General features: G+C 39.1%; 1 protein-coding gene and 1 long non-coding RNA gene across 4 annotated transcripts in view; one reads left to right on the forward strand and one right to left on the reverse strand.

Annotated features, from left to right (window-relative positions):
• LOC132334051 (desmoglein-1-like) overlaps window positions 1-9,224 on the forward strand; it is a 24,559-nt gene extending 15,335 nt beyond the window's left edge. For both annotated transcript variants that reach the window (XM_059859761.1, XM_059859767.1), the window contains exons 13-16: window positions 946-1,094; window positions 1,628-1,688; window positions 3,107-3,315; window positions 4,802-9,224. In XM_059859761.1, the coding sequence (XP_059715744.1) occupies window positions 946-1,094; window positions 1,628-1,688; window positions 3,107-3,315; window positions 4,802-5,776 (1,394 nt within the window). In that variant the 3' untranslated portion in view covers window positions 5,777-9,224. The remainder of the gene's footprint in view (window positions 1-945; window positions 1,095-1,627; window positions 1,689-3,106; window positions 3,316-4,801) is intronic.
• The window catches only part of LOC132334075 (uncharacterized), a 25,656-nt gene extending 7,997 nt beyond the window's left edge, over window positions 1-17,659 (reverse strand). Inside the window, exons 1-2 of one of the 2 annotated variants that reach the window (XR_009488338.1) lie at window positions 17,243-17,659; window positions 14,087-14,175 (exon numbers count right to left, since the gene is read on the reverse strand). This is a non-coding gene — a long non-coding RNA (uncharacterized LOC132334075). The remainder of the gene's footprint in view (window positions 1-14,086; window positions 14,176-17,242) is intronic. The other variant, XR_009488336.1, reaches the window with a different exon arrangement.
• Between the last annotated feature and the right edge of the window lie 45 nt (window positions 17,660-17,704).

Here is a 17,704-nt window from a genome sequence, read left to right on the forward strand (position 1 = left end):
TGAAAGACAGTAGGCTTAGGAAGAAATTCTTAACTGTGAGAGTGCTGAGACAGAGGCACATGTTGCCCAGAGCAGTTGTGGATGCCCCATCCCTGGTTTAAGGCTGGGCTGGATGAGTCTTTGAGCAACCTGGTAAGTGGAAAGTATCCCTGCCTATGGCAGAAGGATTGGAACTAAATGGTATTTAAGATCTCTTCCAACCCAAGCCATTCTATGATTCTATGAATTAATATTTCATTGCCTTTCTAAACTAAGCAGTGTTTTTGATGCTGGCCATTACAAGCATTCTGCAATTTCCAGCACTGAGTTATTTAAACAACTAAGCATAATTCAGCACTCTGGGAAACCTGACTCACTCTCTGTAAACATTAGGTGAAATTAGGGCTTGGGGATTGCCCCTACTGCTTTTTCAAATCAGGCATTATGTATATGTAATGTCCAACTGGAGCCTTAGCCAATGATCACTGTAGTCAGGTGGACTCTCCACTGATTCTCATATGTCTATTATTACTAATGTCCATTTCTTTTCAATTACAATACTTGAAGAGAAAAATGTATGCTCATACATCCGGAAAGAATAGCATTGACTGCTATAAATAGCAACACTGGTTCTCTTTGTTTAATTTTAATATGTATGCAATTTATATTGCTTCAGCTGAGACAGATCAAAGTCTGTTCCCAGGTGTATAAGCATAAATTTAGAGTAACAGCCCCACCCCTGTGTTGCTGTGCTATAACTAATGGTGCAAATTATTCTGAATTTCCAAATACAGATCTCCATAAGCAGCTAACGATTCTGAAAGCCAGACTTACAGGCTGCTTGGTTAGAAATATTTTAAAGACATATTTTCAAAAGTTCATGAGCACCTGCCCTCTGGGGAGTGCAGATATTCCTGCGAGGAAGAAATGTCCTAAGTCATTGTTTCCTGTTCCTTTTCTGTTAAGTGATTCCAATTTTGATGTCAATGAGCGACTGTTGTGGCTGTGGACCTGGCGCTGCAGGTGGAGTTGGAACTGGATTTGAACCTGTACCTGAATGTACAGAAGGGGCAATTCATCCATGGGGAATAGAAGGTGCACAGCCTGAAGACAGGGTCAGTACATCCCATGTTTCTAAAACCAGAAGTAATTAATGAGTAAAGGCTACATTTTTCTATAGAAAGTGATAGAAACACTATGTAATCTAAAACCAGTCTGGAATTGTCAACAATTGCCAGGCAGATATGAAAAGTGATTCTTAATAAACATTCACTGATGGGGTTATGTGTTTTAAGCAGTGGTAAGTTAGTTTGGCACAACAGTTTGGTGCCACTGTTCCTTCAGATGAAGCATAATAACTAGCAAGCTTCTTCAGTGCAAGTTTAGGAGAAAGGAATACAGATCATCTCCACTGATCATTGTTTGTGCTGATCAGGAAAAAACTTGTAGTCTCTTTATTTTGTTTTGTTTTGTTTTGTTTTGTTTTGTTTTGTTTTGTTTTGTTTTGTTTTGTTTGTTAATGGAGATGGTGATAATGACTATCATTAACAGTTTGGACTGCTAATTCCTTAACATAATTCACAAAGTCTTGGTCTTCATAAGGGAATTTCAAGGTAATCACTGAAGGAGTCAAAATGTTGTTTTCCAGGATGTCTCACACATTCTTGCCCCAACTACCGCTGCAGGAGGTGATTTTGGTGAACCTTCTGGTAAGCAGATCCTTAAATCTTCTATGTTATGCTGTCATAAAGCTGTCTTTCAGAACTTCATGCCTTCAGATTCATGGAGTCCTTCAGATTCATATAGTCCCAGCTATAACCCAACCCTTCTAATCTCACATCTGCAGATAGTCAAACTGATGCTGGCAGGACTTCCAGTATGAACAAAAATCTGGAGTTTGAGCTTTTGAACAGATTAATTTCTGCAAACTACACTTATTTTGAAATAGCTGCCAAGGCTTTCAAATCCCAGGCAATTTTTCTTTATCAGCACGGCTACTGAATGGAGGGCCTTTTCAAGACATCAGTTTTAGCAGAAATCAATCTGAAGCCAGAATAAGTATATTTGCTTTCATAACTTGGGTAAAATCTTCAGTTCTCCCCAGTTTCCTGCTTCCCACAAGACAGCATGTCAAGTAGCTAGTTAATTACTGACAATTTGTGTGTCAACCTAGACAAGCTGATGCACAACACAATAAATATATGCTTCAGAGATAGGATTCCTCCAGGAATCCAATGATCATAGAGAATAAGCCCAGCTGGGCAGTGCTACTTTCTCCTTCTCTCCCATTCCTTACTTCAGAAGAGGAATGGCACAGATCCAATTTCCCTAGCTTCTGACAGGAAGAAATGTTTCTCTGCTGACTATTTATTTATAGAAGAATGTTCTCAGATTTCTCATTTCATAGAAATGAAAAAAAATGCAATTTAGCTATGTTTACCAGCGTAACCATAGTCAAGACTACTGTATGCAATTATTTTAATATGGGCTGATCATGAAGAAAACTCTTTCCTTTTTATCATGAATTAAAAATATGGAAAAGATACATCCTGTACATATTACTTTATAACTTACTATAAAGGCAAAGGCCCTTTCCATTATGAATTATAAACTGGTGGTTTCTACGATGCATTGTTGTTCTCCCCTAAAAATCTCACTACTAGAAAATGTGAAAGTAGTTACAAAACTCTTTATTTTATAGGATTTACAAAACTCTTTATTTTCTAAGTGTGTAAGGGGAAAAAAAATAATGTCAATGTGATCATAAATATGCATTATGTATTTGCATAGATAAACATTATCTGATGTTCTAACACAAATGCCCTGGCAGCACACTAGACAGAATAATCTGTCCAGCCAATAACAAAAAAAATCATATTTTCTAAAACACATGCACACATGCTGCCCAGCCTCAGGAATAAAACCAAGTGCTTTGGTGTCTGTTAATATGTATATAATTGTTACTGTAGTTTCAAAGTTTGGTAGCTGTGCACATACCGGTAGCTAAGATTGGTCTAAAATACCTTTAGAAACTCAGAAGTGTCATTATAGCATTTGTAAAAACAACTGACAAATTGTGTGTAAAAGTTTCACAGACCACAGGAGCGATAACTTATTCTGCTTTCAGACATATATAATAACACATATGGAGGAGGAGGAGTAGTAGCTTCTGGTGTTGAAGAAACTACAGGTGTTGGCTATGGCACTGGTACTGGCTACGGAACAGCTGGAGGAATTTCTGGAACAGGGGAAGCAAAAGGGTCAATTGGAGGAACAATAAAAGAGTATCGAGAAGGAGGAGTGAACATGGCCTTCCTAGACAACTATTTCTCTGAGGTATGCTATTCTTTGAGCTACTGCTGTGAGCAGGCTTTCTGTTAGATTCTCCTTCCCAGGTTACATGGTGGAAATCCAAATTAATCCAACTCAAATTGAAACTTCCATGCTATAAGACTGCTGTGAGAGCAAAGCTGACCACACTGGTAGGAAAAGTTACAGCACTAGTAATAGTAATGTCTTTGAGCTGCTGCCATAGTAGCCGCTGCCATAGTGGATTGTTCAACAGCCTTTTTGTAAAATTGATGGACATAATGCGGGTCGGGGTAGGAAGCAATTAAATGATTTCAACTTCATAAGTACCCAGCAAATTTTTGTATTTTCAACCTTTCTCAGTGTATAAATATGTAATAACTTTTTGGAATTGTTTACTCCTACTTCCTGTTCAGTTTGTTTGATGAAGTCATTTTAATCCTGAAAGAACTTTAAACATCAATTCTTCCTTATTTTTATTGCCATTTCTGCTCCCTAAAAGACTTGTGAACTACCAGTTACACCAATATGCAGTTTTTCAATTGGCAACTCCTAAATTCGCCTTTACATATGGGATTAAAAAAATGGAATGGAATTTACATGATTAATGGTTTCATGGGCTATATTTTTATTCATATGCATGAACTGTGAAGCATAAACATTATAACTGCATGTCACCAAAATATCAATTAAGATATAAGGATTGCTATATTTCAAAATCTAAACAAGGTTCATGAAGGAGAGAACAGAGCAGTCCTGACATCCTGAGCATGGATTTCTCCCTGACTGCAGTCTTCCTGCCTTGGGCTGAAGCACTATGTATTAATTGTCTGCCAGCCATAGGCCTCCATGTACTACTGCTATCCTCCTGGACCATCTCAATTCCCAGACTCTCTGACTCTCCCTCCCAGGCCTCCCCTTCCATCATTTTCTGCTTCCTCCAACCCCACTCAGCACTCACTTTAAATTCTCCTCTTTCCTGCCTGATCTCTTTGCAATGACCTTGCCAGGATCCAAAACATCATTCCCAGTTGGTTATTTCCTTCTTTCTCAAAATTGACTCCCCTCTGGACTCACCAAGTCTCCCCCCTGTGGACAATCCTTCATCCCATCTCCTCTTTCCTGGTCTTTTCATTGCTCCCCTTGCCACCCTGCTTCACTCCTCTTCCTACCGCTTTGCTCAGATACCACTGCCCAAAGAAGGCATCTGTTTGCCTGTCCTTTTTGTCCCATAGACAGAGACATTGACAACAGAACAAATTTGAGAGCTACGTGTTGGCAGAAACAAGAATAAAACAAAGCACTATTTAAATAAACGTTTTTCAAGGTTAAAAAATGTTGATGGTGTAGTCTGTCCTGTTGATGTCCTATTTTTCAAGTCAGGTGGGCCTTAGTGTGGTTATGGTAACTTTACTGTGGTTTGAGTATTTATGGTTAAAAACCTGACAAAATTCACTCTGTTATTCTGTTCTTTTTTTCTTTTTTTTCATTTCTTTGTTTTTGCAAACTACAGAAAGCATTTGTGTATGCAGATGAAGATGAAGGTCGGCCAGCAAATGATTGCCTATTAATTTATGATCATGAAGGAGTCGGTACTCCTGTTGGCTCCGTGGGTTGCTGCAGCTTTATTGGAGAAGATACGGATGAAACATACTTGGAAACATTAGGACCAAAATTTAAGACCCTAGCAGAGATCTGTCTGGGCAAAGAGATCGAACCTTTCCCTGATGCTAACCCACCCTGGCCAGGCGTCATCAACATTCCCTTCCCCAGTCCTGAAAGTGATCTAAACCTCCCGCCACCTGGCACCACCATCATTGTCAATGGAAGTGCACCTATGCCCACCGCCGCTGGCACTACGACGGTTGTTACTGAAAACACCTACACATCTGGGACAACCATACAGCCCCCAAGGCCAATGCCGGATCCATTGCTCCATGGCAACATGACGGTGACTGAGACCTACACCTCCAGCTCGCCCTCTGTTTGCGTTGACCCTCTGCGTGCATCCAACGTCGTCGTGACGGAGAGGGTTGTGGGGCCTGCGTCTGCCTCTGATTTGCGTGGCATGCTAGATATCCCTGATCTCACAGAGGGCTCCAACGTCATCGTCACGGAAAGAGTAATCGCGCCTAACTCCCGACTCCCGGCATCTCTGAGCATTCCTGATTTGGTAGATGGGTCAAATGTGGTAGTGACAGAAAGGGTGTTCAGGCCTGCCTCCGGCATGCCGGGCAGCCTAATAAATATTCCCTCAGAGTTATCCAATGCCCACAACGTGGTGGTCACAGAGAGAGTAGTGTCAGGGGCTGGGATGAGCAGCGTGGGAGGAACAAGCCTGGGAGGAGCAAATCTGGGGGGCCTGAGCAGCACAGGTCAGATGCTCAGCGCCGAATGTCATCTTGGTCAGGGAATGGGCATGGCATCTCCAGGCACCTCCCGGAGACGAGTGACAAAGTACAGCACCATGCAGTACTCCAGTCAGTAAGGCCTCTGCTGGCACCCCTTCCTGCTGAAATCGCCATTTGCACCGACACTCATTAGCTGCCACCCATCAAGAATATTGTTATTATTTATAACTAAGAAATAGCGCTAAAATTTCAGGGATTCCTGCTTGTGTGAGGATCTCTGACGGGTGCCCCATTTTGAGGTCAAATGCACTTTGTCAGTGAAGGGAAAATAGAAGTTAGCTTTAAAATTCTTTCTTTCTCTCCACCTAGCACTGCAAGTGTATAAAGAGACTAGTATTTTTGGAGAGATATCTGATTACCGGGGAGAGCAGTGAGAGGGGATCCTTGCCTGCACACAGTGTGAATTAATGTCATACTAAAACATGTCAAAATAGTGTACAGCTGAGTGATCTCTCACAATAAGCAGATTTGGGTTAATAGGCCCTCACTGACAAGTGAGGAAAAGAATGTAGTTAATAATTAGTCAACTCAAGACTAAATAAGCACTTTCAAATGCATCATTCTACTTTGCATGTAATTCAAGAAGCGCTACAAAACGGCACTTTCAACCATTTCTCCCATCACCAACTATAGTTATAAATAATAATTATATAAACATAACACACTTCCATGGCTTTCTGAAGTTCTCAGTAAACAAACACCCTGACACAGCCTGCCATGCTGTTCCTGTCATGGCGAGGAGCAATTTGTCACAGCTGGTGCTGCCACGTTGACACTGTCACCCAAGAAGATGTTGGCTTCATCCTTTCTCCATTGCCCTTACAGCTTTGCTTAAATCTAAAAGGACTTCAGTGACAACCAGGAACTCTTAGTCAGATTTTTGTGCCAAACTATGACTACCATTTAAATTGCCAGTGTCAGGTTATATTAGGAGGTCTATAATATACTGTGCCAATTCTCGTCTCACATACTGATAAGAAAACAAAATCTTGGAAGCTTTGTGATGTAAGGAGGCAATAGCAAGTATTGTATTACTGACACTGGTAGCTGAAGTCTTCCTGAAAAGAAAAAAACACTTGGAAGTAATATAAATTTGCTAATAAGCAATTATTTCATATGTCAATGTATTTTGCATTGATATTTTGAAAGTTTATTTGAATGTATTAATTGAAAAAGTCTTTATGAGTTGATAAACTTAATTAAATCTGGCTTTTATTTTCCCACAAAAACAGCTCTGCTGGACTCTGTTATTCTAATAATACCTTAACATGTCTTAGAATATTATCTGAAGGACCAAAATACTGAAATATATATTTTATCTCGTTTTATTTCTGTATCATATGTATAGTAACCATAGCACACCCAACATTGCTTCAGTGTAAATAAAATAGAGTTATAGGGATGGACTAGCTTTTTTTGCTAGACCACCAAATCAGTAGTTTTCCTGCAAATTTTGCTTCTTTGGCTTTGACAGATAAGTTAGTTGAAAAGTTTAAGAGTTATCTGTGAACCTCCCACTCTATAAAATGGAAAAGAAACTCAATGGTGTATCCAGACTAGCTTACCTCAGGAGGAATGGATGACCAGTTTCTGAGTCTGATACCAAGTTTTCTTAAAAGATGTTTTTGGAAACACAACTAGATCTGTTGTCAACAACAGCCTGCAGTGCCCCCTGAGTCCATGCCACTGTCAACATCAGCAATCCCTAGGAATCATGACCAAATTCAAGGCTACCTCCAGGAAAGGTCCCTTCCATAGCTTCAGGTTCTTTTCTACAGCAACTGAGCATGCTAGATGCTCTCCCCATAAATCTGACATATTGCTGGTTTTCCTTCTGTCTGTAGCCTTGATTATCTTAAGTATCACTAAAATTGCATTGACTTCGAAGGGATTAATCTTCCCCATGAGTTATGTACCAACTGTAATTATGGTTCCTGGAACCATTCTTTAAAGAAGGAAAATAGGCACTAACATATAAAGCTATATCCTTTTACATCTTGAGAATTTTTGCAGAACTTCACTAAAATGCTGACAAACTCCCTTTCATTTTGCTAACCACCTGTTTACATTAAAAAACAAATATTTAAAATACACATTACTATCTGGTATATAAAAAGCCTATGTGATACATAGGACACTAGAAGACATTGTAATGTAAAAAAAAAAAGTTAAATCTAATGTAAATATTTCCTTAATCATCTTAAGCAAATCAGAAATATTTTTCTGAATTGTGTTCAAAGTAATGAAACTAGTCTTCAGGAGCACATGCTGAATTCCTTGAACAGGAATGCTGTGTGAAGTATGAGTGTCTGAACTATGGTCTTTTGCATGTCTAGAAAGAGGGGAAGAATGAATAGAAAAAAATAGAGAAATAGAAAACTAATAGAAAAATAGAGAAAAAATGTTGTTTTAAAGGACAGATTTTGGTTTTGTGGTGGTTGTCTACTTCTAGTACTATCTTTTACCAACTTTTTTAATTATTAATTATTATGTAATACAACTTCTTGAAATATTTCTATCATTTTTTAATATTGGTTTCTCACAACAAACAGCAATTGCATTATCCCATGCACTTTTGAATATTAACTCCTATTGCTTTGTAATTTTTACAAACGTCCTAAAAATTGTTTTCTTAGTGAACTGAGGATTCTTTTAAGTTCAAATCTTTTAGATTCAAATTGTGGAAGAAAAAACAGCATGTGAAGATGTGAACAAATACTTGGTTCATTAAAAATTCTGTTCAAATTCTTTTTCTAGCTTTATTGTTTAAAAATAGCATATAGTTTAATTCTGGCCAGCAGACATTAGTTTTGTTTCTTTTCTTCCAGTTGTAATTTAAAAGCCTGTTTGCTGTCTTACCTTTAACTGTACTGTTTAATGTAATGAAGAAGGAATGGTTTTCAGGGAAGAAAGACAGTAGTGATATCAGTTCTGTTATAAACCACTCAAGAAAAATGCTCTTACTTCAAGTCAGCAGCATGCAATACCAAGTGTATGGCTTACTTTTTTGGGTTTTTTTTTTTTTTTTAACTTGGGTTTATTTGGGAATAGGATCCTACAGTTTTAAACAGGCTCAGTGAGGTCTTGGCATGATGAGAAGTATACTGACATGGAAGAAAACAGAGCCATAAGCTGAGGGTCTCATTAGATTTCTATCTTAGGAACACTGTCTCAATTTGAACTGCAAGTTTCAATACTTTTTACTCTGTCCTAATTCTGTGGTAATAAATAACACTTTTAAACTGTTGTGGGCAGCACTTACTTTGCGCAATACAAAAAGGCCACACAATTTAAGCACCAGTTAAAAAGAATTCTGCCATTTTGCTTGAATTAACATAACTGCATAATTCAAATGCTCCTCAATGTTGAGTCACCAAATGCATCATTTTAATTTCATTTAAAATATAAGTAATATTACTGTGGGCTTGTGTTTTCATAAATAAAAATATTAGAGGTTTGTTTGTAATAATTTCTGAATGGCACTGAAAAAATACAATAAATGATCATTTGGAAAATCATGCTTTACTTAGAGTGGCTCAGAATATTTTTTTTCCATTTATCAGTGGGAAATACAGTTTCCTTAAAACTGATGGGATTTTTTCAGAAAAAAAGCTCCTTCTTTCATGAAAGAAAAAAAAAAAAGAAATAGAAGGTTTTGATTTAGAAAGTCAGGAAATTCCAAAATAAAATTATTTCATGTGTCAAATTGACTACAATACTTTATTTCAGGTTGTCAAGCAGAAATGTGCGTCAGGTCTCACAAGAATTACAGTACAATTTCTTCAACCCATCATTCTCTGCATTATTCTCTCTCTTTAAACAGCCTTTTCTGTGATACCCTTCTGTCCTGCCACTCTGAAACAGTGCTTCAGAGGAGCTATAAATTAATGCTGGACTACAAGCCACAGAGAGAAGGACAGCAGAAGTCTCTAGAAACACGATATTTGGGCAGCACAGGCATCACAGGTACATTCACTGCATATTGATCAGAATAAGCTGAACCAAGGAAAAGCATTTTGGTTCTAAAATCAAATTCCTTTCTAATGTTCCAGATAGGCATTCATGATAATAATTTGGTTTTTTGTACAGAGATTTTTCAAAAAGTTTTATCTGAACTCAGTAAATTACTGCTTTGAAAAACAGTATCATGTACTAAGCAAATGTCATCTAATCTATAATTTTATTTTGCCTTAACACTTTGACATCTTATTTCTGCAGTTTTATATAGAATGATTACGGGCACTCATACATATTTCAGATAATGATTTAAGTGTCTTTTCAGGAAGTTGAGTTAGAAGAAAAAAATTGTTCATTTTCAAATTTAGAGCAACTTTGCTATCAGTCTGATGATGCTGCCAATTCCAGTGCAACAAAGATAATTTATCATTTTTCTTTAGTGTATTTAGAACCTGCCTAAACAGAAATGAACCAAATCTATGTTACACACCAGTTTTTATGCTCAAGCAACTTGAGTTAAATATATGGGAGTACAGATACAAGTCAAAAATGGGTCAATAGAAAATGTTATTTCATATTCCAAGTGCACTTAAATTTTTGAAAAAGGAGAATAATGACAAAATTACACCTGGTGACAGTTTTAGATGCATGTTTGTATAATGATGAATCTATCATGTTTTCTTATTGGGACCATATGTTAAATAGCATCTTGCAATTCAGGATATAGCGAAATAAGTTATGAAATAGAACAGTCACAAAATGACGACTTAGGAAACAAAAGCTGCTTAGTTGAGGTCCATCACATATCCTGACTTCTGATGTTCATCATGTGCTGTTGGGCCTACCTGCAAATTTAAATAGTTACCAGTTTAATTTTTTTATTTTTCCTACTTTTTGGGAAAGCTCTAAACAACAACAACAACAACAACTATTATTACAGGCTTCCTTCCAGCTCCTTCATTGAAGATTTGTTTCAAGCCAGTCAAAATCTAGGTAAAACAAATGGAATATTTTACCTGCAGGCTTTGATTTTACAGTTTTCCAGTACGAAAGATCTAGGTGAGGGTCTGTTCCTCTGCTGGTGACTGCAGGCTCAGGCTGTCAGGGGGGTGAATTGTGACACCAGAACAGGACTCAAGTGACAAAGGCTCCCCAGGATTCCCTACAGGATCTTGGTAAGTTGTTTAATTTTTCTGACTTTTCAATAAATTGTCTTTGAGAAGGGGAATTGCAACTTAATCTCTTGCCCTTAGGAATATGATTACAAATTCAGCAATGACTGCAAGATGCTCAGGTGTTAAGGTGTTTTGGTAGCCCCCATAAATACGTTGTCAGCCATGTGCCTGAAGCACATGTGCAGAGGGACACCTGGAGTCTTTGATGCTGAATATCTATTACATGAATGCTATTTTGACTGTAAAATCCACTCTAGATCAAATGTTTGAATATAAGTAACAAAATAACAGCTATTGGACATGCAAAATTTATAAATACTAGTAGGAAAGTAATGCTTTTCTTGTGTTGTTTCTAGATATGTACATCTGACTTTTATCTTTGTGACCTTCTTAGTTAATATATTACTGAATAAAAGACACCATGGTAAGCTGTAGTTGCCCCAAGAGCCTTAGAAAGGGACTGGAGAAATTCACGTGTAACAGGTCAATGAATACAAACTAAGCTGGGACAAAAGGGGAAAAGAAAGAGGGGAAAATTCTAATTCTGGGAAGTGCTTTAGACCACAGCACCAACCATTCAAGTAATTACAAGAAAAAAAAGTACACACAAAGTTATAAGGTCAGAGTTTACAGCAGCCTTCCAGTACCTAAAGAGGGCCTAGAAGAGAGCTGGAGAGGGACTTACTACAAGGGCATGAAGTGATAGACAATGGAGAATGGTTTTAAACCAAAAGAAGTTTTAGATCAGATATTAGGAAGAAAAACTTTACTGTGAGAATGCTGAGACACTATGATCCATCCCTGGAAGTGTTCAAGGCCAGGCTGGATGGGGCTTTGAGTAACCTGATCTATTGGAAGGTGTCCCTGCCTCTTTCTGCAGGGCTGCTCTCTGGTCTTTCCTCACCCAATTTACACTTGTGCTCAGTTTTACTCCATCCTAGGTGCAGAATCCAGCATTTCAACTTGTTAAATTTCATTCCATTGATCACTGCCCAATGCTCCAATCTATCTAGATCTCTCTGCAAGCCATCCCATTCAGGGAGGTTGAAACTAGATGATCTTTAAGGTCTTAAGATTCTGTTATTCTACACCCCCAATCACTAATAAACAGCACCTGACTACATCAGCAGTCCCTCTCATGTCACCAGGAGATACTGAATAGGAAAGGCCAGTGCTTTAAAGGACTGGAGTTTACTGCCCCATCTAACTTATATTTTATTCAGTCAGACTCACCTAATGCAAACGGGAACAGTAGAGACTCAACAGATTAATTCCAGCACTATATTTCCTGACAAATGGCCATCTTAACCCTAAGATTTTCCAGTAAGGAGGATTCAACAGGGTCCCAGTTGTCCTTTTACTCCTACTGGAAAGTTCAACTGGTAACTTGCTTAAATCTTCCTTTTGTGCAATTTGTCATTCTCTGTAAATGCAGAGAGCAGCTAAGTTTTTTCTAATGTGTGTTTCAAAAATCATGGAATCATAGAATGGATTGGTTTGGAAGCCTCTTAGAAGATTTTCTAGTCCAGTTTCCTGGGCTTGTGATTACTGCCTTAGTGAAGTTTCTTGGAGCCTGTAAGCATAAAAGGGAACCAAGATTCCCTTTTATCTTCAGACTGACCACTTTATCTTTATTAGTGTGAATCATGTGACTCCTCCTGAGCACGCATCTCACTTTATATATCAAAGACTTTGAAAATTAGAGAATATGTACCTATATTGCTTCTTGAGGGTCTTTTTAGTTAATTTGGAATTATTCTTATTAATATATTATTATTATAGCCCACTCTAGTCAAAGATGTTCCTGTTCGTTGCACTGGGCTAAACTACCTTTAAATGTCCATTTCAACCCAAACCATTCTTTGACTTGATAAAAAAATGTGACTTTCTGTTATCACCACCAGTCCATTGATAACTGGCAACCACATTACAGAATCTGTTTTATGAGTTGACTGAAATCCACCCAAAAATCCATTGAGCTATATTCTCTGAATTTCCAACCAAGACATTCCAAACTCCACCAATAGGAGTTTAACATTCCTCCAATTTCCAGCCTAAACTTCAGGTCAGTTGTTATCTGGTTTCCTGCCTGCATTGTTCTTCAGTTGGAGCTCTCTTTTTTTGCTAAACCTGCCCCTTCTAAGGTTACCTACTGACATAGCACAGAGGCACACACCATAGTTTTACATTTATTAGCTGATGTACCTCAGTTATGACAGGGAAAAATAACAGAAAAATACTATTTTTCTTCACAGACTGGGAATGCCACCTTCCTGAATCTACAGTCCCTGAAAACTTACACTGTACCATTGCAGGTAATACTGGATTTGACAGATTAGAGTAAGATCAGCAGAGACTTTTTGCAAGGTGCAACTTTTCAAAATTATCTTTCTGTTGAATACAGTTCAGTTGTTCAGCACTGATGAAAATTCACTGGCCAAAAGGAGGCTAATATTTCTACTTATGCCCAACACAAGTATAACATGGGGAAGGAGTGGTTGCAGAGCAGCTCTGCAAAGGGGTATTGGGGGTGTTGGCCAGCAGGAGGCTCAGTGGGAGTCAGCATTGCCCTGGCAGCCCAGAGGGCAATCCCCAGCCTGCAGTACATCAAACACAGCACACCCAGTCAGTCTTGAAAGGAAATTATTCCTTCGTGTTCAGTGTTGGTGTGGCCTCACTTGGAGAACTGTGTGCAGTGGCCCCACACAAGTTAAGAAGGATGTGAACGTCTTTAATGTGTCCAGAGGCGAACAACAAAGCTAGGGAAAGGGCTGGAAGGAATGTTCTAGGGGAAGTGTCTGAGGTCTATGGGTTTGTCTAGCTTGTAGAGAAGAAGGCTAAGGTGCAACCTCATTGCCTCCTCATTGCAACCTCATTGCCTCTCGAAGAGGAGAAGCGAAGAGGGAGGTGTTGATCTATTCTCGCTGGTACCCAGTGACAGGACATGTAGGAATAGCTCAAAGCTCCACCAGGGGAGTTTCAAGCTAGACATCAGGAAGCATTTCTTTTATGAGAGGCTGTTCAAACACTGGAAGAAGTTTCCTAGAGAGGTGGTTGATGCCCCAAGCTATCAATAGTTAAGAAGCTTTTCAGCTGTGCTCTTAATGGCAGGCTGTAGCTTTTGGTCGGCCCTGAAGTGGTCAGGCAGCTGGACTGACTGATCGTTGTTGGTCTCTTCCAGCTGAACTATTCTACTCAATTTATTTTATTCTATTCTACTAGCTGCACAGCAGAGCAGTCTTTATTTGTACCTACCTAAATGCTCTCTGTCGTGAACTTTCCCAGAAAGAGAGCCACACCACCTTGAAAAAGCTCTACAGGCAATTTCAGAGCAGAGCCAGTTGCTACGCAGAGGAAAGAAACAAAAGGGTTACTCTGCCACGCCTTGTTTCACACACTCATAAAAGACCATGTATCACACTGTCAGTAACAAAACGCCTGTGTTCAGGGCAAGGATCTGGCCTGGCTATTTTACAGCTCTGCCAATCCCACAGCTCACAGCTCAGCAGGCTTACTCATTTCCACAGCTGCACCTGGCACCTGAAAAGTTAAACAACCTGGCCACACCAGAAAAGAAAAAAAAAATAAAAAAAGAAAAAGAAAAAAAAACAAGGAAAAAAACCCCAGGCAAGTAGCAAATAAGCAAATAGAAGAATGCATATAAGGTAAAGAACAGAGAAAGATAAGGAGAAAGCAGTTAAGTGAGAGAGCAGAGGTAATGCAAAAGAAAGAGCGGGATTATTCCTGCTTGAATTTGTTTAAGGCGCATGACAGGAGGCATGGAGAATCAAAAACATAGTTCACCCACACAGGAACAACAATGACTCCATTTTTAGAATGCCAAGTGTTTGCTTAAAGTATCAAATCCTGGTGCTAATCTACTCTCCTCAGCTAGAGCATTTTTGCTCTCAAAAAAATGCAGGTGCTTGGTTGTGTGAGCACTTTGAAGCTGGTAACTGTACCTATTGCAATTGCTCCAGTCTAAAGAGTGGTCTGGGTGTTAGAAACCCTCTGTCATGTGTATAATCTTTAACATATTATGCATTATCCATTACCTAATTCAAACAAATAAATGTTATTTTGATATATCCGTGCAATGCCCTTATATACCCCTTTCTACTGGGATCTGTTCCCAAAAAATGAGTGGCATCTGCAACCACAGAGCAGTAAAGAATCTTTAAACAATGCAGAAAAGATTAATAACAATTTCAAACAATGAAAAATGTTTTTATAATAGCTTCATGTGAATATAAATTAATTTCAACATTTCATTACTAAGAATATACACTGGGTTTTCCATCGTGACACCATTTGCTAGGTACCACACTTGTCCTATTTGGTTGAATCACTTGTCAAGAAGAAACTGTATTGTTCTAGGAAAAACAACAAAAACACAATTGTTGAAAAGTTAACCTTGCTTTTGTAAGAAGCAGAGGTGGACTCTGGTGGTCTGATCAAGCATGTCCTTGTCCTTCACCCCAGGGAAGCCAGAAATTTCCTGGCACTGCTGTAGGGAAGATTAGTCAGCATGAACAGGGAGCGGCAGGCAGAGCTGGGGCAAGGCAAGGTTTCAAAGGAGCCACCAAGATCCAGCCACTATGGCAAGGGTGTGATAGTAACTTTCTAGAACACCCGTGCTTACAACTCTTATTCCCGAGAGCAAACACCCTCCCTCCTGACAAAAGTTTGGCTGGTTTGGATGAATAATTGTTTGGATGATTAATTGCTGTTAAAAGTTTACTAAGAGAATTTAGATTTATTTTTTTTACATGTTTGTAGAAAACAGCAACCTGGTGCATGTCTCACACCTTGAAAGCCCCTCTCCTCACCAGGAACCAAGAAAGGCTCAGCTGCTTTTACGGTTTGAAAAGCAAAGATTACCTTTCTCTTTGTTCTGCAGTGTCAGCAAACTCTGAATTGCTGCTGTCCCCACCGGGAATACAAAAATCTAACGCTCAATGGATCCTCCCTTGCAAACTGATTGTAGGGACAGAACTGCAGCCTGGTTGTGGGAGGAGGAGTGTTTAGCTGCTGCCAGGTTAAAGTGAGGGAAAGACAGAAAGAAATTTAGCCTCAGTGGTTGCTGACACACTTACAAGCTGTATTAAAACAAAATTGATACTGTTTGACATTCTTTTTGTAACAGCAGGATTACTATTTTTGTAAAATAGGGATCACAGAAGCTTTTCATACAAGGCAGCCAAGTCAAAGAGAAAAAAAAACACCAAACAACTTTTTTGTAATAGCTAAGGTTATTGTAGGATGTCCAAGACATGAAGCTGGCCCACACTTAAGCCATAAACAACTTAAGATCAGACATCTAAGCTCTGGCAAGATAATTTGCAGAAGAGCTCCTCTGCTATTGAGCTCTGGGAAAAGATTATTTTATTCATTTCTCCTGTAAGCACATATGACTTCAAAGGGAAATCAATGCTAAGATTTTTTCAAAATAAATTAATTTACTCCACCATATCAGCATTTGAAGTTGGCAAATAGTTGTGTATATCTATCTATATCTATATATATATATATATGTATGTATACACACACACACACACACATACACTATCATCTCATTAATAGTGTGCTGGATCGGCAGTGAAAAACTGTTTCAGAATTCCACAAAGCAACCTGCAGATTGAAAACAAAGTTACAAATCATGGTTCTCCTCTTACAGCCTTTTGATGCAAAGAAATACTTGACCATCAGTCTAGGAAACATAATATACATCTGAAAGCAGAATCTGCTTCTAAATCATCAAATTAGAAGGGTTGCAATATGAATGCTCTCCAATACATGCTCTGCCTCATTTATCTCAAACAGGAATAGCTAAGAGAAAACTTCACAGTACTTCTATTACCATTAGCTGCAGTAGCCACAACAGCTGTTAAATCTGGGCTAAAATACACCTCTGTCCTCCAGACCCTGAAGAAGAATCCTCACAGGATCTCAGTGTGTTCTGCTGTGTGAATGTGCATAGTTCTGTGCAGTTATAAAGTGATCAGTCCAGCACAGTGACTCGGTGACAGAACAAAGAAGGCATGCCAAAGCCGGTAATAGTGTGCATTTCACATATACTGGCTCATTTATGCCTTTTGGTTTTTTTAAAATTAAGACAACTATTTTTATGCAGAGGCATCAGCAAACTCCATAAAGTGGTATATTCTAAGAAAATAACACAAACAGACATATGTCACTTCAGAAAAACTTTCGAGGTAAAGCTCTTCCCCCCATGACGCCATGGAAATTATAATCGTTACAACTGACGTTGAATTATTTACAGTGCATTGTTACAACATGCAATAAAGGTACATAATGTGATTGGAAAGACTCCCCTAAGGCTGGTTCCCCTCTCCTACCCCAATAGTATCACAAATAGTATCCTAACCAGCAGGTTCTGAAGTTACTCACCACAGCTGAGTGTGATCCTGGAAAGATTAACCAGGTAACCGCTCAGCAAAGAGGATGTACAAGAAAGCACGTTTAGTTGTTTCGCCATCATGAAGAATCAGTTATGCCTTTGTAAGCATCAATTAATCAGGTGTATCCAGGAAAGATCTCTCCCAGATAACAGCAGGAAGGATATGGCTCGGAGCGTATTAAAAATAAGGATTACAGGGAAGGTTGTCCTAAAAACGCCCACAATTTTATTTCCCCGTGAGACTGAGCTCCCCCCTATCAATTACTCCTTAATGGATCCGTTTGTTGTCGCAGGCCTACACACCTCCTGCACGCTTCAACTCGCCTTCCTCAGCGGAAGGGGGGCAAACAAACCAAAGTAAGCTTTGGGAGCCCTGGGGGAGCCGGGGCCCGGCGCTCCGAGGGCTGCTCTGAGCAGCCTCCGCGGGCGGGGCGCGGACAGGACTCGCCGCC

The sequence above is a fragment of the Haemorhous mexicanus genome, chromosome 1, assembly GCF_027477595.1.
Source record: "Haemorhous mexicanus isolate bHaeMex1 chromosome 1, bHaeMex1.pri, whole genome shotgun sequence".
NCBI classification, from domain to species: domain Eukaryota; kingdom Metazoa; phylum Chordata; class Aves; order Passeriformes; family Fringillidae; genus Haemorhous; species Haemorhous mexicanus.